Genomic DNA, 27,920 nt, shown 5'->3' with positions numbered 1-27,920 from the left:
TCTTAATCAGGATATTAATAAGGAACTAGCAGTTTATGAAGCTTTTGGAATAATCCACCAATTTTTTAAAATTAAACACTATCTAAAGATTTGCATCGAAGCGTTTTTTTTTTTATAGTGATTTTAATCACTGTCAGATATCATTATACTTGATCCAACTATGCCACGTCACCACTGTGCCGCGACCCCCCTGTGCTGGGTTTTTTAAATAGTAACATACATGATTTAATTAACTTATAAAATAGAACATTATCTTTTTAAGAAAATGACTGGTTGATAACAACTTTGAATCAGTGCTTTGGATATTATTTTCATTTTTATACCTAGGCGGGATAAAAAATACGACCAAATGACTATATAGGAAATGACTAGTGATAAAATTATCAGCATCCACTCCTTACCTACAGTCATTACTTTAAATTGTTAATAACTTCTGAAAACTGGTCTAAAAGTTGTTTTCGACCAGTTATTTTCTTAATTAGATTATTTTCTATTTTATAAGATAGTTAAATATGTAGACATATTTGCCGACCCTAAGTATTTGGGATTAAGGCGAGGAAAAAGAAGATGTTAAATATATATGTTACCATTAAAAAAAGTAAATTTACACTCTTATAATCTATATGCGATGATCCTAAAAAATAATTAATAGCTAATGAAACAAGAATTATATGTCACTAAAATAAATTAAAAATTACTTTTTCAATATTATATTTATTTTGAGAGTAATCGAGTGGTTTATGAAAATTATACTAATAGCCAAATAAAAAATAAATTTTTGTTGATAATTACGATTGTATGTAAACGAGTATCTATAAGCTATTATGTGTAATGACATATATGTGATTTAAAATTAAACCACAGCTTTATTTAGAATGTTTGTAAGTATATCTATGTTTTTAGTTGTATTAAATATATGGTTACATCTGAAAATATTATATTTAATATAACAATCCATGAAAGCTTTATCGCATTCATAAACTATAGCTTTACTTAAAAAGTGGAATTTAGTAATATTACATTTGAAGTATTGTACTTGTATAAAGTTAAAAATATAAAATTAGAAAATAAGTTAACTTTTATTTGAAGTAGACTATCTCTAAAATATAATTTGAATCATTATAATTATTTAATTATACTTTCAATAAAATAAAAACAAAAGGTTGAAAGAAAGTCGTTGTGCACAATCGACCTCATATCAACCTTAATAATCAAGTTTAACCTCGTAATTAAAATATAATTTTGCAAAATTTCAAGATATCAGTATCTATGTAGATTCTATCCTACTGGATGCCTGTATTCTTCTAATATATCTAAGAGTTATATATTAGGATCAAAAAAGTATATATTATGTGAAAACTACGTGGGATACTATGGTCACAATATGACCTTACAAAATTTAATTAAAAAGTTAACAAATTCAAAAAATTGTTAACTAGGTATTATTAACAATAGAAAATAATAACAAAAATAACTGTAGAAAATAGTACCTATTATCACATTCGTGTAAATATTATCTAAAAGTTGTTGACACTTAGTACTAGTGCTTATTTTAAATAACTAATGGTATTTAATGATTATTTTCATATATTTGATTTATGGTATATTTGTTTTTACGGTAAGTGCAATGTTTTTTGAAATATGAACTCCCTTCTACTGTAAAACCCTTTTTAGTCAACACAAAAAAGTCGTTCTATATTACATATTTTTTTATGATATTAGAATTAGTCTAAAAATATGTGAGGCGTATATTTAATTAAAAGCAAAGTGTAAAAAACATTTTGTCATTAGTCTTCAATTAAAAAGAAAATGTATTTCACATTTTAACTTTTTTGATATTTTCTTATTTTTTGAATAACATCACATAGTGTCACTTAAATTATTATAGTGATATAGTGAGTACATTAAAAAAATCCATTTTATATTCCTATAACTAGTACACCACGCGAGTTAAAATATTTGTTTTAGGTCATCGTCAAGTATCGCGTGCATTGGATAATAACTAAAGAATGAATTAGTAATATTATTGCTGTGTCATTCGATGAGAAAATGAAAAGGATAGTATTGTGAAAACTTAAATTTATATTTTGACCATAAATAAAACAGTTTACATTTATATAAATATAAAAATATTAGGATATAATTAAATTTGTAATTCTTTTAAATATCAAACATAGCTTATGATTTTTTCCATGTACTCTTTAAAACATTAAAAAATGTAATGTTTCAAAGCAACGCAGGAAGTCAATATTGAATTTTAACTCATCGTGTTGCTTTTAAACTTAATGAGCTATCTATAAAATTATAAACCTTAAAGTATAAATATATATTATTATTTTTTAAAATCCTTTCGATATTCATTGTTTTTTTGTAATGAAAATCATCGAGTCATTAAATACTAAGTTATGTTTATTTCAAATATTACTTCAAAAATTGACGTACTTACATTAGTTTAACCTCAATAAACATCTTAATTTTATTTTTGTTCAAGTGCTTACTATAATGCCACCACAAACGGTGTACCTCGTTACGGTTTTATGATAAGCTGTTTAAAATACTAATGGTGTTTACATTTACATTAACAAAAACATCTATAATTGTTGATTTTTCGATTTTTTCTTGTCTTTGAAGTGCTTTTTTCTGCAATTAATATTTTTAAACATTTTTAGAATTGTCACAAACCATCATAAAATTTCATCATGTTTTAACTTTTACCTAGTGACCTATATTATTATGACACATGTACTCACATTCACCTTAAAACTTTTGAAACTATTCCAATTTTACTTAAAACATTAATATTCATAGGAGTTTTAAAATACCAAACTTTTTATAATAATAAAACAATTTTATCAAAAAAATAATGGATAAATTATTAGATATATTTAAAAAATACTAAGTTTTAAGTAAACCAGCCCAAAAAAAGATTTTAAAACTAATCCTCTTTTTAATAGAAAGATAAATAGAAACCGTTTTGCTTTTGATAAGAATCTTAAGTTAATACGAGTTAAAAGAAATGACGTGTTATTAAATTTTATTGAGGTTATTTGTAATGATTTACTTTTTTAATTAGTTAAAATTTGAATGGAGTGATTATGTGTCAATAAATGTTCACCCACAGAAGATTTATCAATATCTTGATTTTTAATGTTTCTTAAGTGTTCTTTAAACCTGATCCCTATAATTCATTTTGTTTCTCCTACGTATGTACAATGCAAAATTTATAATAAATATTACGTATAAAACTAATTTAAAAAGTCAATGATTACAATTAACTCAATATAAGGGAGGCAATAGAAATGTTTAAAAATAAGAATAATTTAATGAATTGGGATTTTGGCCCACTGAAAAATGTATTATTAAACTTGTGTTTACTGCAAAATGTGATAATATTACTAAGTCGAAACGTCACAAGGTGATAAGATCAGTAGGGGTCTATAAGGGAGTTTTTTCCGGTCAGGGTGTCAGTATGTGTTTAGCGTTAATAATGGTAACATTGTGTCCGAAATACGTATCCATAATTTTTTTGTGACTTTTGAGTAAAATTTTTTTAATTTTAAATTAATTATATTTTTAATATAGTTTCAATTTTAAATAATACTAGCCACAAGTGATCAATCTTTATTATATAAAACTGACGATTTAAATTGTTATTAAGTAAATTTTATAAAACCAAGCTTTGTAAAAGCTTTACTGCACATTATTTTGATGTGCTATGAAAGTTTAATTTACTACTTTAAAAAGCAGTAGCAATACTTGATTTATTAATAAGGCATGTAAAATTATTTAATATCTTTCTATGGTAAATATATAATGAATAATTTTTCTGTGTTGAAGTCATATCCAGTAAAGTTACGCCTTAAGACAAGAGCATGAATTCCCTTTTGTAGAGTAGAGTTCAAACTGCTCAGGAATTATTTTATAAAAAAAACTTAAGTTCTCTGTGAATATGAGAAATTTTATTATCAAATATTACCGATTTCAATCTATTTGAAACCTTTTTTTTAGGTTTGCAAAATATAGCATAATATAATATCTTAATTAAGTTGGCAATAAATCACTCACATACTTTTAAAAAACGGTTTAAATTATATCAACTTGGGGTATTTTAAAAACCATTCACAATTTGTAGTTAGAAAATGCTATTGAATTTGAAGTAGGTTATCTTTAACCTAAAACCATCTACAAAAGTTGAATTAACTTATAGTTTTATGTTACTTATTATATAATTATCATATAAGCCATATGATTTTAAATTGCAATTGGCCTATAATTTAAAATCTACAGATTTCAATGAGCTTGCATTAAACAGTGATGATAAGATTCCATCATGTGACGAAATTCTAAAAATCAAACCATAAAGGAATGCAAATGGCTGTCCTTAAGTTTTATAAAATCGTAATATATTTATTCAACTGTTTGGTAAAAACTATCTAAATCAAAAATGTTTAATAGTACATTTATGTCATATTAGTGAATATTTTAACATATAAGTCGGTAGTGTTATTGCTACCTAGTTAAAAATGATTACCATGTAGTAATTAATGGATGTACATGATTAAATGATGCTTTAAATCAATCAAAAAATATTTTATGTTTATCCTTACACTTTATAAAGGTGTTAGATTTAATTTTTACGTATAATTAATTAGTTTATTTATTATTAAGTAATGATTTAATTAAGATAATGAATGGCCAATAACAACTTTTTGACCACTATTAAAGTTGTTGATAACAATTTAAGTAATGACCGGAGGTAAAGAGTAGGTTTTACTATTATTATAACAGTTATAATAGTATATCTAGTTACTAGATAAATTGTTTATCGTAACCTACAATTTAATTGTCAAATAAATTATAATTATAAAATAATTTCTTACACAATTTTTTTTTTTAATTCTCAGTTAAAAATGTAATATTTATACTTTTCTGTGTTTTATTATTTACAGTTAAATAGTGAAATGAATGTTTTTCAACGAAAATTCGTTAGTGAAGTTCGTCGTTGTGATGAACTAGAACGTAAGTTGCGATACATTCAAACAGAAGTACACAAAGATCACGTGCACGTACCTGTACCTGAAAGTAGCGTCTTCCCGTTCGCTCCTAATCCAAGAGAAATTATTAACTTGGAGGTAAATTTATTCAAGAATCATTTTATCGAAATAAATTTTAACAATTCATAAATATCTAAAATGAGCAAAATTTCGTTATGATATATTGAATTGTTGATATTTTGCTTTATCAATGGAAGTTATTGTTTCAATTTATTGTTTGGAGACAATTTTATAAATGGGTGTTGTAGGCGTTCGTTTGGGTGGAGTAAAGAGAGGCTATCTCTTAGTTTTTTTCTGGATCGATTCAATTACCATAAATTTTTATAAAATTTCATAATATTAGAATATTTTTTTTAAATATCTAGGATTTTTCACATTTCATATTAATAGCAATAATTTTAAAATAAAAACATTAAAATATATTTTCCACATTTTTAAACTCCAAAAACTAAATAAATTTGAACACTAATCATTTTATTAAGATTATTTATAGTACGATATATTTTCAAAATAATAGTAATTTCTAAATTGTTAAATTTCTTTCATAATTTTAGCTTCGATGCGAAGCGGAGAAGGTATTAATTTTACTATGATATGTTTTTTTTTTTTTTATTATTATTATTTTTTTTTTTATGACTGTTGCCACTTTTTCTCAGCTCTTTCAAAAATACGTCAAAAGATCACAAATCGTATCTAGTTGAAAACATTACCCTTAAAAATTGAAAAAAATTCCCTCGTTCCCCGCAAATGGGGGAAATATCCAAAAAAATTACAAATTTAAAAATCGCTAATTTTCGAAATTTTTTCACTTTTTTTTCTTAAAACTTCCATAACTTTTTGAAAAATCAACANTGATGTTTTTTGTACTTAAAACTTCCATAACTTTTTCAAATATTAACAAATCAACATAATTTTTTTTTATACTAAAACCATAGATATTTCCCTTTCATTTGATATCATTTTTTTGAAAATCTAACACTTAACCTGCTAATTGGGGAGGATTTAAAATAGCAACTTTTTTACAAAAATTAATTTTTTCAACTTAATTTTTGAAAATGTTCCGGAAAGACTGCGTCCTTTAAACATATATCAAATTAAAGCTTATTTTATGTACTATAAAATGAAAAAATAAAAATTTGTCCCGACGACCTATCTTTTATGCACAAATGGCTACCGTATTCAAAAATATGCTATTTTTCTATTAAAATTCTAGGTTTTGTATTTTATTTTATTTAAAAATATCTTATTAGGAGAATATATTGACTTTCAAGAATATTATATAATTTTATTGATATAGAATAAAGTTCATAAGACATAAGAAATTAAACTTATTAATTTTTTTTTACTTTTTTTAAGTCGAAAAAGTAATTTTTTAATTTGAGTTAGTTTACATAGCCAATTTTTTAGCTTCGATGCGAATTTTTTATATGTAAATACTAATTTTTAATAATATTAAAACTTAGAAGTGATAGAAAAAGTCTAATTGCAGATTTGAAAACATCGCGAAAAGTTGATTTAGAATGGTATATTTTTGTTACTGATGAAAGTTCCTTGTAGTTCAGTGCATTTATTTATAGTAACAAACAGTTTTTATTGAAATTTATTGTATCAAGCCCTTTAAATTTTTATACACGTAAAAATAAAGCAAAATACAACTTCTTTATTATTTTTATAATTTCTCCGTTTAAATTACAATATTAAATTATTGAATATCAATTTCTTACTAAATTTAATAATTATAATTAGTATTTATTCATATATTATATTTTAAAATCAAAGAGCTACTAATTAGGATATAATCAAAGAAATAAGAGTTGATGTTGCTTTTGGAATAATCCACCAATTTCTCTAAATGAAACACTATCTACAGATTTGCATCGAAGCGTTTCTTATGATAGTGATTTTAATCACTGTCAAATATCATCTATACTTGTCCCATCTATGCCTTGTCTACACTGTGTCTCGATCCCAATGTGCTACCGTTTTTTTTTTTATCATATAGTTTTCTAAGCAAAATATAATTCTATTTTACTCTTATTATTTTTTTAGTCACAGCTAGAACGCACAGAAAATGAAATATTAGAACTTAGTCATAATGCCGTCAACTTGAAGTCCAATTACCTTGAACTAACAGAACTCAGGCATGTTTTAGAAAAAACACATGCATTTTTTGAAGAGGTAAATATTAATTTTACTATTATGATTTATTTACAATCTATAAATGTTAAAAATTATAATCCGATTTTTAATTAGAATATATGTTATAAGCTGTAAGAATAGTAATAGAAATGAATGTTGAAGGAAGAAGAGGTAGAGGAAGATCAAAAAAGAGATGGAAGGATGTAATTGAATGCGATATGAGGACGGCTGATGTGAGCATAGATGATGTAGGTGATGGTGTTAAGTGGAAGTTTAGGATAAGAGTGGCCGACCCCAAGTAGTTGGGAGTACTTAGAATGTTAGAACATTAACTGGTAGAAGTAGAGAATTAGTAGAAGTATTGAAAAGGAGAGAAATCGAGGAAATAGGTGTGGGTTATAAAATAATATACTCAGAAAAGTCTAGTACAAAGAATGGTGTAGGAATAATAATGGACGAGGAAATGAAAAGTAAAGTAGTAAAAGTAGCTAGGAAAAGTGACAGAATTATAGTCATAAAATTGATATTCGAGGAAAAGATGCTGAATGTAATAAGTGCCTATATGCACCACAAGTAGGATGTGATGAAATAGACAAAGAAATGTTTTAGAGAGAGATCGATGATGGTGATGCAAGAGGTACCTGACAATGAGGATGCGGTGATAGTTGGAGATATGAATGGACATTTAGGTAATGAGAGGAGAGGATATGGTTTAGAGTTATATACATATATATGAAAAAGTTAATAGATCTATAGTGAGTTAAATATTTTTGTCAAAAATATATAAATGACAAATTAAAAATAAAAAAGACTAATGGGAAGACTGCCTAAGATGAGAGGACCAAATAAAAAAAGATGTTGAAGCTTTAGTAGGAGTTATAGACTAGAGATTAGGAATTCATCAATTAGGGAAAGTTCTTAGTATAATCCTAAGGGTCGAATTATGTAAGGAGAAAAAGAATATAGATCATAACTTCGATTAAAAAAATTACCTTGAACTAACAGAACTCGGGCATGTTTTAGAAAAAACACATGCATTTTTTGAAGAGGTAAATATTAATTTTACTATTTATGTTTTATTTACAATCTATAAATGTTAAAAATTCTAATTCGATTTTTAATTAGAATATATTTTATAAGCTGTAAGAATAGTAATAGAAATGAATGTTGAATGAAAAAGAGGTAGAGAAAGACCAAAAAATGGATGGATGGATGTTACTGAATGTGATATGAGGACGGCTGATGTAAACGTAGATGATGTAGGAGATCGTGTCAAGTGGAAGTTTAGGATAAAGGTGGCCGACCACAAGTAGTTGAGATTAAGGCAAGGAAGAAGAAGAAGAATTAGTATATATTTTAATTTTAATTTACATTAGACATTAGAATTCAATCTTAAATTTTTAAATCATAAATCATGTTAAGCAGTTATTTTAATAATTATCTTGTGTAGTTTTAAAATAATTTTTACTATAAATCTAACTCGATTTTTTTTTCTTGTTCATTAATTGAGCTTGATATGGATTTCTTAGACGTAAGTAATATTTTGTATACCTCAAAAAAGCGTTGCATGGTTTTCATTGTTTTATAGGCTTTGATTTTATAATATCTTTTTAAAACTTAGAAAATAGTAAAAAGAACTATATCTTATATTATGTATCTAATTTAATTTTTTTTATTAGATCATATTGTTTAGGGCCAATTTTGAATATAACGTATTAAAAATTAAGCTAGAAATTGTTTAATAATAATGAGTATTGTAATTTATTTAATCACCCTTATCTATATTCAAATACAATTATGAAATTAAATAATTCTCTGCACTTATTTTTTCTATACAATCAAGGTATAGTTATTTTTATTTTTTATGTTGATCGTCTTATCTTTGTAACTATTACATTATATATACAACTTTCATATTGAGAATATGTATTTTTATTGTATCAAAACTGGAAATACTTTTATAGTTGTTGTGCTTGAAGTAGAAGTAGATATTTTTTCTTTTCCTTTAGAGTTTTTCTTTTCAACAGCAAGATGGCACTAATGCATCAGGCACGGATTCAATGACTAAGGCTCTAATCAGCGATGAGGCTCTTAATAATCAGTCTCAAGTCACTCGGGGCCGTCTCGGGTGAGTAGTTGATTTTTTTACCTAGATAATTTTATATATTTTTTATTATTGATCAATATTTTAAACATAAAAACATAAAACGAGGATGCAAAGTATTTTATAATTGTTGAAATTATTGTTTTAGCAAGATAAAAAATGTTTTACTTAAGATGATTATTATTTCAATTATTATTATTATTATTTCAATCTTTATTTAATTAAGACTTTAAAATAATCAAAAATATAAAATTTCATTACACAGAGAAAAATATTTAAAAAAAGTTAATATTGTTATTTAACCATAATTATTTGTTTATTGGTCAAAACTATATAAATTATATATATTTTTTTTTGTTAAATTCGTTGTTGATTAAGTACTTTATAATATCTGTAAAAATAATTTGAAGTTAAAAAATTTTGTTAATAGCTAACCATGTTTGATTTCTGTAGGATTCAATTATTTAACAGCATTGAATTATTTTTTTTATAGTTACAAAAAATTTCAGAAAAAAAATACTAGTTGTTTTGAAAAGGCAATAATTTCTTAACCACAAACGAATTTTGATTTATTATTATTCAATCTTTAATAATACCTAGAATCATAATTATCTTTATTTTTTTATTAAAAAGAGATGGAATAGTATTACCATTAATCATAACGAATCATAACTTTGTTCTTGAAATGTTAGGCAGAATCATTTTGGCGTAGTGTCAGAAATCGAGCAAGGCTAAATTTTTGAACATACAATATGCTTTCTTATTTTATCAATCTTTCTTCAGCATTTTAACAAAATCTATACCCAAGCTACCGTATTCCCCTAATTATAAACTAGAACTGTTATCCCCTACTAAAGAAATGTTTTCATAGAATTAAATTTGATTCGATTGCTAAATTTAATCACGATGTTGAGGAGCTACCTCAAATAGCAGCTCTCACAAAAATCTTAAGAATAGTTTCAAAAGTGAGGTGAGACCCCTAGATATTCTACCCTAAACTTGTTACTTTAAAAATAATTATACTAATTTCATTTTGAATTTAAATTAGATTTTTTAAGAATTTAAGAGAAGATACATATATTTAAGAGTAATTGAATTTTCTGAAATATTTCTAGTAATAAAATGAAAAACTATTAAAATTATTACTTCTTATTCAATGGCAGCGATATCCATTTTTTGTGACAATTGGTTTGTTTTTTTACTTTTTGAACTCTTTATAGAAATGATAGTGTTCTTATACCAATGGTAATAAAGTCAACAAAAAAGACACAAAAAAAAAACACATCATAGTAAAGTGAATACCTTCTCAGCTTCGCATCAAAGCTAAAATTGAAAAAACGTCGAAAATTAGCGATTTTTAAATTTGTAATATTATATTGTTCAATATAATTTTTTTTTTATAGAAGCATGATCCTCTTTGAAGGGGATTCAAAATGACAACTTTTTCAACTTAACTTTTGAAAGTGTTCCGGAAATGCTGACACTTTTATATATATCTTATATTAAATCTAATGTAATATACTTTATCATGGAAAAATAAAATTTCGGACTTTATTTTGTCTTCACGGTGAAAATAGTTATCAAATGCTATTTTTGTGTGAAAATTCTCGATTTTATATTTTACATTTTTATCTTTATAATGCTATAACTTATTGAAAAGTGTATAGATCAATACATTTTTTTTATGAAAAATAATATTTATATCCCTCTTGCATTCGACATACTTTATCTTAATCGGGATACAAATAAGGAAATAGCTGATCACAGTGGCGCATCTTGAATGATTTCTCGGGGGTGTCCAACATTTAATGAACCTCACAAACGAAAATTGTAGAAATGTTTACTGATGTAAAAAAAACTTACTATTTTTCAAATTACTATATTAGGAATTTACAAGTAATTTGAAATTTGAAACTTTTGTACATATTATAATTGACACGTTATAGGTTATTACTTAATGGTGGTTAGTGATATCCAATATTTTTTTTTTAAAGTACTATTAAGATCTATTTTAATATTTCAAGATCTTTATTACTTTTATTTTTATATTGTAAAGATTATAGTAAAATTAACGATTTTTGAACTTTAAAACTAAATTTATAATATAAGATCTAGGCGTCTCTTATTTTTACTTAGATTATCAATTACTTCGCTGGCATCAATGCCAACTTCTGTGTTAATGGCTAGTATAGCCAAACCATTTAACCGCCCCTGTATTAAAAAGATTGCTTTCCGTATCGTGTAACGTATGGAATCCAGTCTAGACTGACTTAAGATAATATTGATGTTGATAGTAAGTTAAAAATGTAGCTTAGTTTATTAAATGTATAAACAAAACTTTACATTGAACTATACTTCAATCCGTAAATGAAATGAAAAAAATACATTATGACCGTTAATTAAAGTTTTGTGATGTTTTACCCCGTTGTTTTTAATTAGCATGTTGTGTGGAATATCGAATTCATTGTTGTGTAGTATTTTTATATCTAGAAATGATTGATTTTTTTGAACCGTATAAAATTTATGTATTAGATATAATTATGAATTATGATTTGTGTACATTGATTTCAACATATACTAAATATTTATACTTCGATAGTAACTTAAATAAAATATTTAAACAAGACATCATTATATTCCAAATATTAAAATTAAATTAAAGTATTATATAATGGAAAGAATTTTTACAGCGCTGTAAAGAAAAAAATAATAAAATAAATTAATAACATTTAAAAAAAAATTCTAATGTTTAATATTGCTATTCACTTACTTTTTAATTTGTTATGAAAATTTTGATTTTAAAATGGTAATTTTTAAAGAAATCGTCTGTTTTTAATTTTACCAGTCATTAAAAATAGTATTTAAAAAATACTTAGAAAAACTTAGTAATTTAATAATGTAATTATAGATTTGTTGCTGGAGTCGTGCCCCGAGAACGTGTACCAGGATTTGAGCGTATGTTATGGCGTATTAGTCGAGGCAATGTATTTCTACGTAGAGCTGAACTTGAAGAGTCTCTAGAAGACCCTGCTACGGTAATTTTTCATTGACTGACATTTGATTTTTCAAAAATAAAACTTTATTAAATGGCACAATTTCACAACGGTGATAGTGGGTAAAATGATGCTTTAAAGCCCCTTCTTTAAATATTTTCTTATTCTCTTCTTCTTCTTCCTTGCCTTAATCTCAACTACTTGTGGTCGGCCACCTTTATCCTAAACTTCCACTTGACACGATCTCCTACATCATCTACGTTTACATCAGCCGTCCTCATATCACATTCAGTAACATCCATCCATCCATTTTTTGGTCTTTCTCTACCTCTTTTTCATTCAACATTCATTTCTATTACTATTCTTACAGCTTATAAAATATATTCTAATTAAAAATCGAATTAGAATTTTTAACATTTATAGATTGTAAATAAAACATAAATAGTAAAATTAATATTTACCTCTTCAAAAAATGCATGTGTTTTTTCTAAAACATGCCCGAGTTCTGTTAGTTCAAGGTAATTTTTTTAATCGAAGTTATGATCTATATTCTTTTTCTCCTTACATAATTCGACCCTTAGGATTATACTAAGAACTTTCCCTAATTGATGAATTCCTAATCTCTAGTCTATAACTCCTACTAAAGCTTCAACATCTTTTTTTATTTGGTCCTCTCATCTTAGGCAGTCTTCCCATTAGTCTTTTTTATTTTTAATTTGTCATTTATATATTTTTGACAAAAATATTTAACTCACTATAGATCTATTAACTTTTTCATATATATGTATATAACTCTAAACCATATCCTCTCCTCTCATTACCTAAATGTCCATTCATATCTCCAACTATCACCGCATCCTCATTGTCAGGTACCTCTTGCATCACCATCATCGATCTCTCTCTAAAACATTTCTTTGTCTATTTCATCACATCCTACTTGTGGTGCATATAGGCACTTATTACATTCAGCATCTTTTCCTCGAATATCAATTTTATGACTATAATTCTGTCACTTTTCCTAGCTACTTTTACTACTTTACTTTTCATTTCCTCGTCCATTATTATTCCTACACCATTCTTTGTACTAGACTTTTCTGAGTATATTATTTTATAACCCACACCTATTTCCTCGATTTCTCTCCTTTTCAATACTTCTACTAATTCTCTACTTCTACCAGTTAATGTTCTAACATTCTAAGTACGAGTCCAGCCTAGAGTTAAGTGGTGATGTCTTTACACCATTGACACTACAAGCGTTGGGTAGACCTGTACACATGACTGGTGAAATAGCTACCGCACATGTTGTCCGGCTGTTATCAAACACTTTATTCCTTAGGCCTTCTCCGTTTTTAACTACTTTATTCCCTCTCACCTGTTGTCCCCGTGTACATTCGAGATGGGACAATTCGTCTAAGTTTTGTTATGGCTCCTCATACTTTTTGACCGTTTTTATAAACTCTTATATTAATAAAATCATTTTGATTCATAGTTAATAAAAAAATACAAAAATTTAAACTGAAAATATTTAAATCAGCCGAACATTTTTTAAAAAGAATATAATTTGTTAAATTAGCTCTAATTGTTTAAAAACTTATTATAATGTTAATGTTTTATAATTTTCAATTTCTTAAGTCCTATATTTAAAAGTATAAATGAATAAGTTGGTAAAAAAAATTTCAAGTAAATTTTAATAACTAGTTTCTAATTAAATTTTTTCAGTTATGACACCAATAATCATTTTTAATTTGACTTAAATAATGAAGCACAAGAACATTATTTACTGAATAGTTTAAAAACTCTTTAGCATAGACTTTTAGCAACGTTTAAGCTTTTAAACCTTTGCTAGATTGTGTTTTCATAGAGATTATAAATATTTAAAATTGTATAATATAGTGTTACATTATATTCTATTTTTAAATTAATTATTAAAATGAATATCGATCAATTTTATGTTATTTAAATTCAACCCTACCAACATCTTTGATTTTTGTCAACAATACTATTAAAACTCATTCATTTTTGCAGGGTAACGAAATTTTCAAAACTGTGTTTGTAGCTTTTTTTCAAGGAGAACAACTTAAATCACGTGTTAAAAAAGTTTGTTCAGGATTTCATGCTTCATTTTATAATTGCCCTAGTGCCCATTCCGAGAGACAGGAAATGTTAAAAGGTGTTAAAACACGATTAGAAGACTTGAACATGGTAATTTTAATAAAAATATATTTTTATTAATTTGCTTTAATATATTATTGTACTATATTTTACTATTTTAACATGGCTAATTTATTTTATTTAATCAATATCGATGCCAAGTTTTTCGAAATATAGCAAATCGTATTGTAAAGTATCATAGGTTAAAAACATGAATTCAAGGATTTTACCCCAATCATAAAATTCAGTTAATCATTCTTAACTACTATTTCTTTTTCTGTCACGTATAAACATTATAAAATTGTATTGAAATTGTAAAATTCAGATGATAAAATAAAATTCGATTCATGAAATATTTTTGTAAAATGAGATCTTGCACTTTGCACAACCTAAGGAATTATTCCGGCTAACCTCGCTCTTGTGCTGGACACTGCATAAATGTTAATTGAAACTAATATTTTCAATCATTCAACTTATGTAACTGCATATTGTTATATATTTTTTCAGGCGATACCTTTATAGATAGTAATCGTTTAATTACACTAAAGTGACTTGGGGGTTATGGGTGTCATATCCTCCAACAAAATTAGTAATTATAAGGTGAAGATACCTTTTTTTTTCTGGGAAGCAAGCATTTAAGAGCAAGCAGAAATTTTTTTTCTGTTATATCGGCGTTAACATTATTACAAAAAAAAAAAAAATTTGATAAGGAAAAAGAATGGTTTTTAACTTTATATTAAACAAAACGTCATTTCGATTTTCTATGATAAAATAGAAATATTATCATCGTCACTCTGAAATTGGCAGGGGCTATTAAAATATCAGGAATAGGCTTCAACCCCCTGAAGTGTACATGGATTTAACACTACTCATATTGTTATATTAGTAACATAAATTCATATCTGTAGTTATTTTCCAAAAACTTATTTGCCTTTTTTAGTATTTTTTCAGGAGAGCAATTAAAAATATAAATTTGTAATGCTGCTTTATGTGAATATAAATTTTAGAAGTCTAAAATACAAAGCTCCATTAAATATTCAGAAAACATCTTTTTCTAAAAAAATCTTGATAACTTCTTATGATTTCCAATTCGTGAATATTAGATTAGGATTTATTTATTGATGAAATCAACATTTAAATTCGTTTTTCATTTTACTATTAATGATATGTATGAAAATATGAAGCATTTCGTAAGTATTTTAACAATAAATGTATGATAGGTACTAAATCAAACTAGGGATCATAGGCAACGTGTTCTAACCACTGTTGCGAAAGAATTGCACAATTGGGGTGTGATGGTTCGTAAGATGAAAGCCATTTATCATACTCTTAATCTCTTTAACATGGATGTCACCAAAAAATGTCTAATCGGTGAATGTTGGATACCAATCAAAGATTTACAGTTCATCAGACAAACTTTGGCGGAAGGCAGTGTAAGTATATTTAATAATTGCATGCAAAAGGTAGTGTATCATTGCTTTCATGAGTATAGAAATTCCCCCTTTGTACTTTCATTTTATACTGCCGTGGTATTGAAATAACATAGACGTAAATAAGAGAGTGCTTTAATTACTTAACATACCCAAGCAGATTTCATTATACTAAAATTTTGTAAAGGAAAATAAATTAATTCCTTGAATTATTGTTTAAATAATTAATGTTTTTTTTTTAATTTTGTCTTTCAATATTGTAAGTGAGCAATGTCTTTAGTGCAGTAGGTATATTTTTCTTTTAACATAGTAATGTTTTACTAAACACATTAAAATTATATTATATATCATTTTTAAATATAGTATTTTAACTACAATTATTATAGTTGAAATAATACAATGTAAAGTTTCAGACAAACCAGAGGGCCTACTATTTACCCACTGCCCATGGGGAACGCTGGATAGTTACCTAGTAGCCGAGCCAAGCAAGATAGTACTTGTTGACGAAGCTACTAGGTTTTGATTTAAAAAAAAACAAATATTAATAAAAAGAGAAAGGCCATGTATAATATAACGTTTTTTTTTTTAATTATTGAAAATTTATAAGTATCATTTTAAAATATATATTCATAAGAAAAGAATAAAAAAAAGAAGAAGAAATGGTGCTATATACACAACATTAATAAGGAGGAAAAAAGAGGGGTTTCATGTTGTACTTGTTGTTGGTTGATTTCTGCCAATAGTTTGAGTCTCACATCATCATCGACATCTCGACGTTTTATTTTACAAAAAAAAAAAAACTGAGGATAAAAAAAAATGGTCTGAGTGTTCCGTTTATGATGAATGACAGTAAATTCACTGGACATTTATTTGATAAAAAAAAAAAAAGGAGAACAAAAAAATTAGCAGAAAAAAAAATAATAATAACCAAAAAAGTATTTTTTTTTTTTTCATTAAAAACATAAATGCAGACAAATACACTTGTTGCCTTGGTAGTCAAGCTGAGAAGTAAAATCCCGTCGTCACGGCATCTGTAGTGACCGGTGGTTATGACGCTGGGTAGTGGTGGTGCCAACTTTGAACACGTTCATTGGGGAATACAAAAATATTGGTACAGGTGCACAGTGTACAGTCAGCTGATGACTATAGGATAAAAGGTATCGGACCGGTTGTCTGGTGGAGGTTATCAAATACATAACTATCAAGAAATAATTTTCACCTAGTGCACACACTACTAATTGATAAGATTTAGAAAAACAAACTAATACAAATTCTACAACATTACAACTATAATAAGATAAAAATATATTAATGTAATGTCCTTGTTTTATTTATGAACAGATTAATAGAAGGTAAAAGTTAAAACCATTTCAAGCGAAGAAAAAAAAGTTTTTTGATCTTTGGAACTTAAACACCCCCAGGTTCAAATTTCTGTTTGTGAATAGGCTTCTTCTGTTTCTAGTGAGACTAAAACCAATCCAAAATAATGAAAGTTAAAGATGCAGTTGCATTTCCCGTAAATGATGTTCATAAAAAATTTCACTTAGTGAGCATCATAATTTGTCATAAAGGGTAAATCTGAGATTTTTATACTAAAATAAATTTATAAATAAGAGTTTACGGAAGTATTTAGTATCTTTATGGCTTTTTAAGTTTAATATTTTCAATGTTTTTTAGTTTTAAATTAATATTTCTAATTTTAAATCATATTATCTAAGAGATCAATTTTTATTATGAAATTCAATCGGTATCAAACTGAGAATAAGAATGCATAGAAAGATGAGTGGAGTGACTAGAGTAGATAGAATAAGGAACGAACACATAAGAGGGAGTATAGGTGTATTGTCAATCATAGATAAGATGAGACAAAATAGACTGAAATAGTTTGAACATGTTATGAGGAGGAGTAAAGAATTGGAAGCTGTAAAAACAGTTATAGAAATGAATGTTGAAGGAAGAAGAGATAAAGGATGACCAGAAGAGATGGAGGGATATTATTGAATGTGTTATGAGGACGGCTAATGTAAGTGTAGATAATGTGGGAAATCGTGTCAAGTAGAAGTTTAGGATAAGCGTGGCCGACCCCAAGTAGTTGGGATTAAGGCGAGAAAAAAGAAGAAGTTGGGACCAAGCTTAAAGACGACTATTAAAGATTGATATATGACAGTGATTAATAATCATCAATTAAATTTTTATCATAAAACGTTTTTATGCATTTAATCTTATCTTCATTGGTAGGTTTTTTTATGATGATAATATAAATTATTATTACAAATAATTCTTTACATAAAAATTTTTTTTTTGTTTTACATCATCGATTACACATATAAGAAATTGTCTTATATGTTAGGACATTTTATTTTTTAACTTTTAGTAAGCAATACTGGGGAAATACCAGCCAAGGGGTTATATCGGTCACAATAATTTCTTCATAACTAAATTACTGAGAAAGCAGTGGCGCAACTACTAAAGGTGATAGACTAATACTCACACTAAATTTAAAAACATAGTTTCAACTAAGTATTATTATTTAAAAAAAAATAATAAGTTAATCCAGTGGGATCTCTGTACAGTGTGGTCGTAGCATAGTGGGGACAACTATAGATTATATTTGATAGTGATTAAGATAACTATCACGAAAAATGCTTTGATGCAAATCTGTAAATAGTGTTTAATTTTAAGAAATTGGTAGATTATTTGAAAAGCAACATTAACATCTATTTCCTTAATTATATCTTGATTAGTAATCATTTGATGTATAAATATAGTATATGAATAAATACTTATCATAATAATTTCGTATTGTAATTTTTACGAAAAAAATAAAAAATTATAATGTAGTTGTATGTTTTGCTACTTCTATGGCGAACGTGTATAAAAATTGAAGTCTAACTATACTGAGAGTTCTACAGGTGCCGTGGTAAGCAGCATATGATTTGTAAAACATTCTGTAAAGGCGGGGCTCTAACAAAATGTTTTTTTGCTTGATTTTGTAATAGTTGAGAATGGTGACAAAGTTGACAGTGTAGAGAACGAGTCATGAAAATAGAAAAAACTAAAACTTTTGATCGATTTATCATTTTGTAGACATTTTTTTTTAATAGCTATTGACCTATCTAATTACGTTTAAACTATTTTAGCTTCGATGCGAAGCTGAGAAGGAATTAATTTTACTATAATGTGTTTTTTTTTCTATTACCACTTTTTCTCAGTTCTCACCGAACCAATTTCTTTCAACGTAAAGCCAAAAGATCACAAATCTTATCTAGTCAAAGACATTATCCTCAAAAATTGAAAAAATTTCCCTCGTTCCCCGTAAATGGGGGAAATCTACAAAAAAATTACAAATTACAAATCGCCAATTTTCGACATTTTTAACATTTTAGCTTCGATGCGAAGCTGAGAAGGTATTAATTTTACCATGATATGTTTTTTTTTTTTTTTTTTGTGTCTGTCACTACTTTTTCTCAGCTCTCACTGGACCGATTTCTTTTAACAATACGTCAAAAGATCACAAATTGTATCTAGTTGAAGACATTACCCTTAAAAATTTAATAATTTTCCCTCGTTCCCCGCAAATGGGGGAAATATCCAAAAAAATTACAAATTTAAAAATCGACAAATTTTGTCATTTTTATCACTTTTTTTTCTTAAAACTTCCATAACTTTTTCAAAAATCAACAATTCAAAATCATTTTTTTTTAATCTAAAACCTTAGNTCAACAAATCAACATAATTTTTTTTTAAACTAAAACCTTAGATATTTTCCTTTCATTTGACATAATTTTTTTGAAAATTTAACACTTAACCTGCTCATGGGGGGGGATTTAAAATTGCAACTATTTTACAAAAACTAACTTTTTCAACTTAATTTTTGAAAATGTTCCGGAAATACTGCGTCCTTTAAACATATATCAAATTAAAGCTTTTTTTATGTACTATAAAATGAAAAAAAAAAATTTGTCCCGACACCTTATCTTCTATGTGCAAATGGCTGTCGAAATTATAAAAAAAATGTAATATTTGCGATAAAAATCACCTTTTATAACGATGTTTTTTGTACTTAAAACTGCCATAACTTTTTCAAATATTAACTAATCAAAATAATATTTCTTTATATTGAAACCTTAGGTAATTTTCTTTCATTTGATATCATTTTTTTTTGAAAATCTAACACTTATTCTGCTCACAGGGGGGATTTAAAATAGCAACTTTTTTACAAAAACTAACTTTTTCAACTTAATTTTTGAAAATGTTCCGGAAATACTGCGTCCTTTAAACATATATCAAATTAAAGCTTATTTTATGTACTACTAAATGAAAAAAAAAAATTTGTCCCGACGACCTATCTTCTATGCGCAAAAGGCTACCGTATTTAAAAATATGCTATTTTTTATTAAAATTCTAGGTTTTGTATTTTATTTTATTTAAAAATATCTTATTAGGAGAATATATTGACTTTCAAGAATATTATATAATTTCATTGACATAGAATAAAGTTCATAATGAAATTAAACTTATTAAAATTTTTTTACTTTTTTAAAGTCGAAGAAGTAATTTTTAAATTTGAGTTAGCTTAAATAGCCAATTTTATCATACAACAAAAAGCAACGAACAGTTGCCGAATGGGTAACACCTTGATCTTTCACGCCTTGGGTACGAGGTTCAAATCCGTCTGTGGTTACTTAAATTTTGANCGAGGTTCAAATCCGTTTGTGGCTTCTAAAATTTTGCATTTTTTTTTTGAGTTAGAATAGAATTTTCAAATCATTTGATATTTATCTCATTTAGATTCAATAATTTCAATAAATATAAAGGATCTTATCACTATAGTCTCCCCTCGTGAGAAGAAATTGATATTCATGTTAATATTATTTTACTATGTGGTTCTTTTTGTGGCTACGATTTATTTTGCCAACCCTCACTAGACCTACTTTTTTCAACGATACGTCAAATGATTTATTTAAGTTTATGATATTTAAGTTAATGATAACTAATCATTTAATTTCANATTCATTTAAGTTTATGATATTTAAGTTAATGATTAGTTTAAGTTATTACTCTTAAAAATCAAAAAAATATTCCTTATTCAAATAAAAAGTAGCTTAACCAGCTTTTTCCATACAAACAATTAAAATCATTAATTTTTAATATTCTTAAAGTATTTATTGTCGAATTAGATTTGATATGATAAAAGTATTCAACTACAAAAGTAAATAATTTTACTTTATAATTTATTAATTTTTTAACTCTATTTGTGTGTGCTACTACCAGTCTATAATATGCTAAATTTTTTTGTAATATGTTGCTATATAAATCATAAATTTAAAAAAAAAAATGATTTTTAGTTTCACCAGAATTTAACGATGGATTTTTACAATTATAATTATATTTTATAATACGCTCAATTGAGTAAACCTTTTTAACTACTTTGGTTTGATTGGTTCATTTAATTAAAGTAAATTATTAAAATTAATTAAGTTCTGAATATTTCAATTGCAGAATTTTTTTAAACACCAAAAGTTATTAGGATATGATTACTATTCTTTCTATTTCAGTTATCTATTACGATAAAAATGTAAAAAAATCGAATTTTTCTGACAAATGTACTGTAATTAGTAATTATAAAATTTCCAGATTGCATATTAATCTTAAAAATTTCATTTTTTTCAATTTAATAATGTCAATTTCAAACTTGCAAGTTGAACTATAAGTTATGGTAACAAATTCATTTTTTAGCTTCGATGCGAAGCTGAGAAGGTATTTTTCATTAAAACTTTCACTTTAAAAGACAATAAAAAATAGGTTCAAAATGATTACCTTTAACATATTAAAAATCAAAATCAGTATTAATTTAATACAATTTTTTTTGTTCTTAATTATTTTTTTTTATATGTAAATACTTATTTTTTAATAATAAGTAATAATATTAAAACTTAGAAGTAATAGAAAAAGTTTAATTGCACATTTGAAAACATCACGAAAAGTTTATTTAGAAAAGTATATTTTTTTTCTGATGAAAGTTCCTTTTGTTTAGTGTATTTATTCATAAGTAACAAAATTTTTTTATTAAAAAGTATTGCATAAATTCCTTTAAATTTGTATACGCATTAAAAGTATATGAATATACAACTCCTTTTTATTTTTATAATATCTCCGTAAAAATTACAATATTATATTATTGAATACCACTTTCATACTCAATTTAATTACTGTAATTATTATGTATTCATATATTATAGTTATAAATCGGGGTAAAATTAAGGGAATAAGTGTTATTGTTGTTTTTGAAATAATCTACCAATTTCATTTTTTTCTATTTAATAATATTTATTTCAAACTTGCAAGTTGAGTTAAAAGTTATGGTAATAAATTCATTTTTTTTTTATTAAAACTTTCACTTTAAAGAACAAAAAGAAGTAGGTTCAAAATGATTACTTTTAACATATTAAAAATCGATAATAATTTGAAAATAATTAATTATAAAAATTATATAATATATAATTAAATAAATTACTTATCTGGGTATAATTAAGGAAATAGAAGTTGATGTTGCATGTAATTTTTTTATCCATCATCNGGAAATAGGAGTTGATGTTGGGTTGGGTTGGTTACATTTTTAACTTTATAATGCTATAACTCATTGAAAAGTGTATGAATCAACACAATTTTTTTATGAGAAATAATATTTTTTAATAATCCCTTTTTCATTCGACATACTTTATCTTAATCAGGGTATTAATAAGGAACTAGCAGATCATGCAGCTTTTGTAATTATCTACCAATTTCTTAGAATTAAACACTATCTACTGATTTGCATCGAAGCGTTTCTTATGATAGTGATTTTAATCACTGTCAGATTAAATCTATACTGGACCCTACTATGCAACGTCCCCACTATGCTGCGACTCCACTGTGCTGGGTTTTTTTTTTACTTAAAACTGCCATAACTTTTTCAAAAATGATCAAATCAATATAATTATTTATCTATCATTTGGTATATATTTTTTATAAATCGGACCATTTACCTGGCCACAGGGGGGGGATTTAAAATGACAACTTTTTCACGAAAAATTAACTTTTGAAAGTGTTCCGGAAATGCTGACACTTTTATATATATCTTATATTAAATCTAATGTAATATACTTTATCATGGAAAAATAAAATTTCGGACTTTATTTTGTCTTCACGGTGAAAATAGTTATCAAATGCTATTTTTGTGTGAAAATTCTCGATTTTATATTTTACATTTTTATCTTTATAATGCTATAACTTATTGAAAAGTGTATAGATCAATACATTTTTTTTATGAAAAATAATATTTATATCCCTCTTGCATTCGACATACTTTATCTTAATCGGGATACAAATAAGGAAATAGCTGATCACAGTGGCGCATCTTGAATGATTTCTCGGGGGTGTCCAACATTTAATGAACCTCACAAACGAAAATTGTAGAAATGTTTACTGATGTAAAAAAAACTTACTATTTTTCAAATTACTATATTAGGAATTTACAAGTAATTTGAAATTTGAAACTTTTGTACATATTATAATTGACACGTTATAGGTTATTACTTAATGGTGGTTAGTGATAACCAACATTTTTTTTTTAAATTACTATTAAGATTTATTTTAATATTTCAAGATCTTTATTACTTATATTTTTATATTGTAAAGATTATAGTAAAATTAACGATTTTTGAACTTTAAAACTAAATTTATAATATAAGTAAAAATTACTAGTTTCGTTAAATATTATTTATGTATTAATACTTTTTTGGAATAGCTAACTAAAGCATAATACTGATCAAAATTATAAAATAAACTTTTATAAACTCTGTTATAAATGGCTTTGTTAAATTTTATTATTTTTGTATTGCGTAATAACTTAGTTAAGATGTAATAAAAATAAAAATATTATTTAAATAAAATTAAAATTGTATAATAGTTTATTACACATTGATTCGTTATTTTTTCGTAAATTGTAAAAAATTTCCTATGATTGGTTCATATTTTAATTATTTAAATAAATAGGTAGATACTTAGTACCTACTTTATGGCACGTTATAGTTGTATGCTCGACGGTCGACGAAAAAATTAATATCAAATAATAGTATTATTCAAATGTATAATTCTTTAAACTGATAAACTATAAGATAGATTTAAAAATAAGCTACAAGTTCAGAATATTTCCATTGTTATTGTATTTTGGCTGCGAGTATTTTTGTTATCTAAATGACCCAGTGAAATCCAAATAATTTATAGATATCCCTGATGTAGATAAATCTTGTAACGTGTCGTCGAACCCTATCAAATTAACTTCATTTTTGTCATTTATTTAAAATGCCATTTATTTTATAGTATATTTTAAAAAAAGGTAATACTAATATATTAGGCATCTTTTTTTTTTTTAAGTCGGGGGTGACCAGACAGAGGACACCCCCCTAAAATACGCCACTGGCTGATCATGTAGCTTTTGGAATAATCCAACAATTTTTTAAAATGAAACACAATCTAAAGATTTGCATCGAAGCGTTTTTTATGATAGTGATTTTAATCACTGTCAGATATCATTATACTTGACCCAACAATGTTACATCTCCACTGCACTGGGTTTTATTTTCATTGCAATCAAACCAAGATAAACCACATAACACGGCAGTATAAATAAATTTGGGGAAAAAATTCATTGTAGTTAACAACTAATATTTCTATTTCTTCATTGTATTTTAATATGTGAGTGTGATTCAATTTCAGAAAGCTGTTGGGAGCTCAATACCTTCATTTTTGAATATAATCAATACAAACGAAAAGCCTCCCACATTTAATCGTACTAATCGTTTCACTCAGGGCTTCCAAAATTTGGTTGATTCTTATGGCATTGCTGGTTACAGAGAAGTTAATCCTGGTAAAAAAAATTCTACATATTAAAAAATATATTTAAATATGCTATTCAATTTTAGAAAAGCAACATCGATATTATTATACTATAATTTTTAAATAACTTAAAAAAAACTTAAAAGTCTAAGTTTCCCATCTTAGAAAAAACATAATGATCGTAATAAATATTTTTTCTAGATACATAATTTAGTTGTGTAATAGTGTCACGTTACCATTATTGTAAAAAATTATTATAATAAAATACAGACAGCGCCCCGCTTCTAGAGACTGATGAATTGACGATTAATATTTATTGCAAAATTGGCAATCGTCCGAATTACTATTTAAACCTAAAAGGTCAATTTTAGTGCTTTGTGTCATTAATCAGTCTCAGTATTCGATGTTACTGTGTGGCTTACTACATAAAGTCAAGTCTTTGTTTTTCCTTTTTCATCTACCTACTCTCGTCCTCATTATATCAAAGTACTTGTGTCTTGCATTTCGTCTACATCTCATACCTAGATGTTACCCTTATTCCCTTCCTATAATAACGGCCTTTCGACACCCCCCACAGCTGATCCGGAGTGTCAGCCAAACATGGTAACTGCTGTGTGAATACTCAAGCAGCAGACTCATCAACATTTTCGTACACATTACACACCCCACCTCTATACCCCCTTCCGTTTGTGTTTTGTTTTACGATAGTTGACTAAAATTTCTTCGATGTTAAACTGTTTTTATAATGCTAAAAGTTTTTTTAATATTTTTCTGGACATGTATTACATGTTTTGAAGTATACAAGGTGTAAATCTTTCAAACCATAGTAATGTATGGGCGAGTACCCTGGTAAAGTGTAAAATAGGACCTCGTTTTTTTTTCCAAAATTGGAGGAATTTTGGAATAAATCCCCCCCCCCCGAATTTTTCTAAAATTAAAAATAAATCATACCACAATATTCCCCGCAAAATTCTCATACAAATTGAGTGGTCACTCAATTTTTTGTAACTTTTGCGCCCTCCCCTGAACTTTGGGTTCAAAGTTGGAAAAAATTTCACATTTGTGTGACCCATAAATTTGTATTGTAATTTTACAGGGAGTCCTGTGATGTAGTTTATTTTTAGTATAAACGATTAAATAACAAGAAAAACCGNCCATCAATTTGTATTGAAATTTCACTGGGAGTCCTGTGATGTAGTTTATTTTTAGTATAAACGATTAAATAACAAGAAAAACCGAAAAAACCTACAAATAATGTAATATTTATGCATTTTTATTGCACAAAAAAAGAAGCTATATTTTAAAGGTTATCTAATATTATGTGCAACTTAATAAGTGACTATTCAATAGTGAACAGTATTTTTCGAACATTTAAATAAACATTAACAAGCTCAGTGATGTACCATATTCTCATTATTGATTAATTTTGGAAAAGAGTAGTGTGCCGATTACATTAAAATAATTATTTCTAATTAACCTATTGTAATAAAGTTAAAAATATTCATTTCAATATTATGATTGTTTTATTTTCCCGACCAAAAAAGAAAAAAAAATTATAATTTTATAACAGTTTCAATGATAAAAATTATAATTAGTATGAATAAATAATAAAAGACGAAATAAACTCGTGAAATTAAAAAAATATCACATTATTTGTGGGTTTTTCGGTCTTTCTTATTATTTAATCGATTAAACTAAAAATAAACTACATCACAGGACTCCCAGTGAAATTTCAATACAAATTGATGGATCACACTAATTTGAAATTTTTTTCCAACTTTGAACCCAAAGTTCAGGGGAGGACGCAAAAGTTACAAAAAATCGAGTGACCACTCAATTTATATAAGAATTTTGCGGGAAATATTGTGGTATGATTTATTTTTAATTTTAGAGAAATTTGGGGGGGTTATTCTAAAATTCCTCCAATTTTGGAAAAAAAAAAAAACGAGGTCCTATTTTTTACTTTACTAGGATACTCGCTCATATATTACTATGGTTCGAAAGATTTACACCCTGTATATAAATGTGAATAATAATTTTTGTGAATTTTTTCTTGTAGCCTTATATACTATTATTACATTTCCATTTCTATTTGGGATTATGTTTGGCGATGCAGGACACGGAATTATATTAAGTGCATTTGGTGCATATATGGTCTTGTATGAACAACAATTGTCTAAAACAAAGTCTTCAAATGAGGTATTAATTATAGATATTATATATATATAACCTCACTTTATTCAATCTAGAATAATTATTTTAGAAACTTAAGATTTTAAAAGGTGTTAACTATTTTGTTCTATAGGTTATATTGATATTTTATTCTACACTTTGTGGTTACTTAATCTTTGTATTATGAATAAATCTTATTTTAAGGGCATAGTTAGACAGTAAACATTTTTAAATAAAAAAAGTGTCAAATATTAAAATACTTAAACTAACTTAAACAAAATTAATATATTTTTTTTTAATAAATTTTATTTAAAAAATAAAAACAAATAATAATCAGTGTTGTTTTAAAGAGTTTACAAAGGTGGACACTTATATATCAAGTTTTATGTACAGAATTAACGTATATCCAGTGGAATTTGTACAAATATACACATAAATGTTTTTAAACGTTTGTATTCTTAAAAATAAAAATATATTTACCCCTTTTGGACCCCTCTGAATATGTATTGATTAAGAATTATAATTGTACAATATTCTCGGAAAATTATTTTTTCAAGAATTCAAGTATTTTTAAAGGAAATTAAAAAAATATCTATGGCATATATTTGTTTCAGATATGGAATATATTTTTTGGTGGTCGCTACATAATTCTGCTCATGGGATTATTTTCTATCTACACAGGGATTATTTACAATGACATTTTTTCTAAATCAATGAATATCTTTGGTTCTAGTTGGACCATAAATACAGATAGTATAACTGTTTTGAATAATAAGTCATTAATATTAAATCCTTCCACAAATTTTACTCAAATACCTTATCCATTGGGACTTGATCCAGTTTGGCAGGTGAAGTATTCATAAAAATTTTTTTTTTGTATAATAAAGTATTTATATAATATTTTACTATAAACAAAGATTTAAAAAAACAAAAAAGAAACGGTTGCACAGTGGGGTCGCGGTACAATGTGACCGTGGCATAGTTGTGACAAGTAAGA

The 27,920-nt window shown here is 26.0% G+C and overlaps 1 protein-coding gene across 5 annotated transcripts in view; it reads left to right on the top strand.

Moving 5' to 3' along the window:
* LOC126903770 (V-type proton ATPase 116 kDa subunit a 1) overlaps positions 1 to 27,920 on the top strand; it is a 50,230-nt gene that overhangs the window by 15,452 nt on the left and 6,858 nt on the right. The window contains exons 3-12 of one of the 5 annotated variants that reach the window (XM_050682247.1): positions 4,950 to 5,132; positions 7,104 to 7,232; positions 8,704 to 8,724; positions 9,221 to 9,321; positions 12,206 to 12,332; positions 14,316 to 14,492; positions 15,662 to 15,874; positions 24,632 to 24,782; positions 26,811 to 26,950; positions 27,538 to 27,771. In XM_050682247.1, the coding sequence (XP_050538204.1) occupies positions 4,950 to 5,132; positions 7,104 to 7,232; positions 8,704 to 8,724; positions 9,221 to 9,321; positions 12,206 to 12,332; positions 14,316 to 14,492; positions 15,662 to 15,874; positions 24,632 to 24,782; positions 26,811 to 26,950; positions 27,538 to 27,771 (1,476 nt within the window). Of the gene's footprint in view, positions 1 to 4,949; positions 5,133 to 7,103; positions 7,233 to 7,299; positions 8,243 to 8,703; positions 8,725 to 9,202; positions 9,322 to 12,205; positions 12,333 to 14,315; positions 14,493 to 15,661; positions 15,875 to 24,631; positions 24,783 to 26,810; positions 26,951 to 27,537; positions 27,772 to 27,920 lie in introns of those variants that run through there. The other 4 variants (XM_050682249.1, XM_050682248.1, XM_050682251.1 and 1 more) reach the window with 4 other exon arrangements.

Source organism: Daktulosphaira vitifoliae, unplaced genomic scaffold (genome assembly GCF_025091365.1).
Source record: "Daktulosphaira vitifoliae isolate Bord-2020 unplaced genomic scaffold, ASM2509136v1 Scaffold_4, whole genome shotgun sequence".
NCBI lineage: Eukaryota > Metazoa > Arthropoda > Insecta > Hemiptera > Phylloxeridae > Daktulosphaira > Daktulosphaira vitifoliae.
Note: the sequence above shows the minus strand (reverse complement) of the source record. Positions and strands in the feature narration are given on the sequence as shown.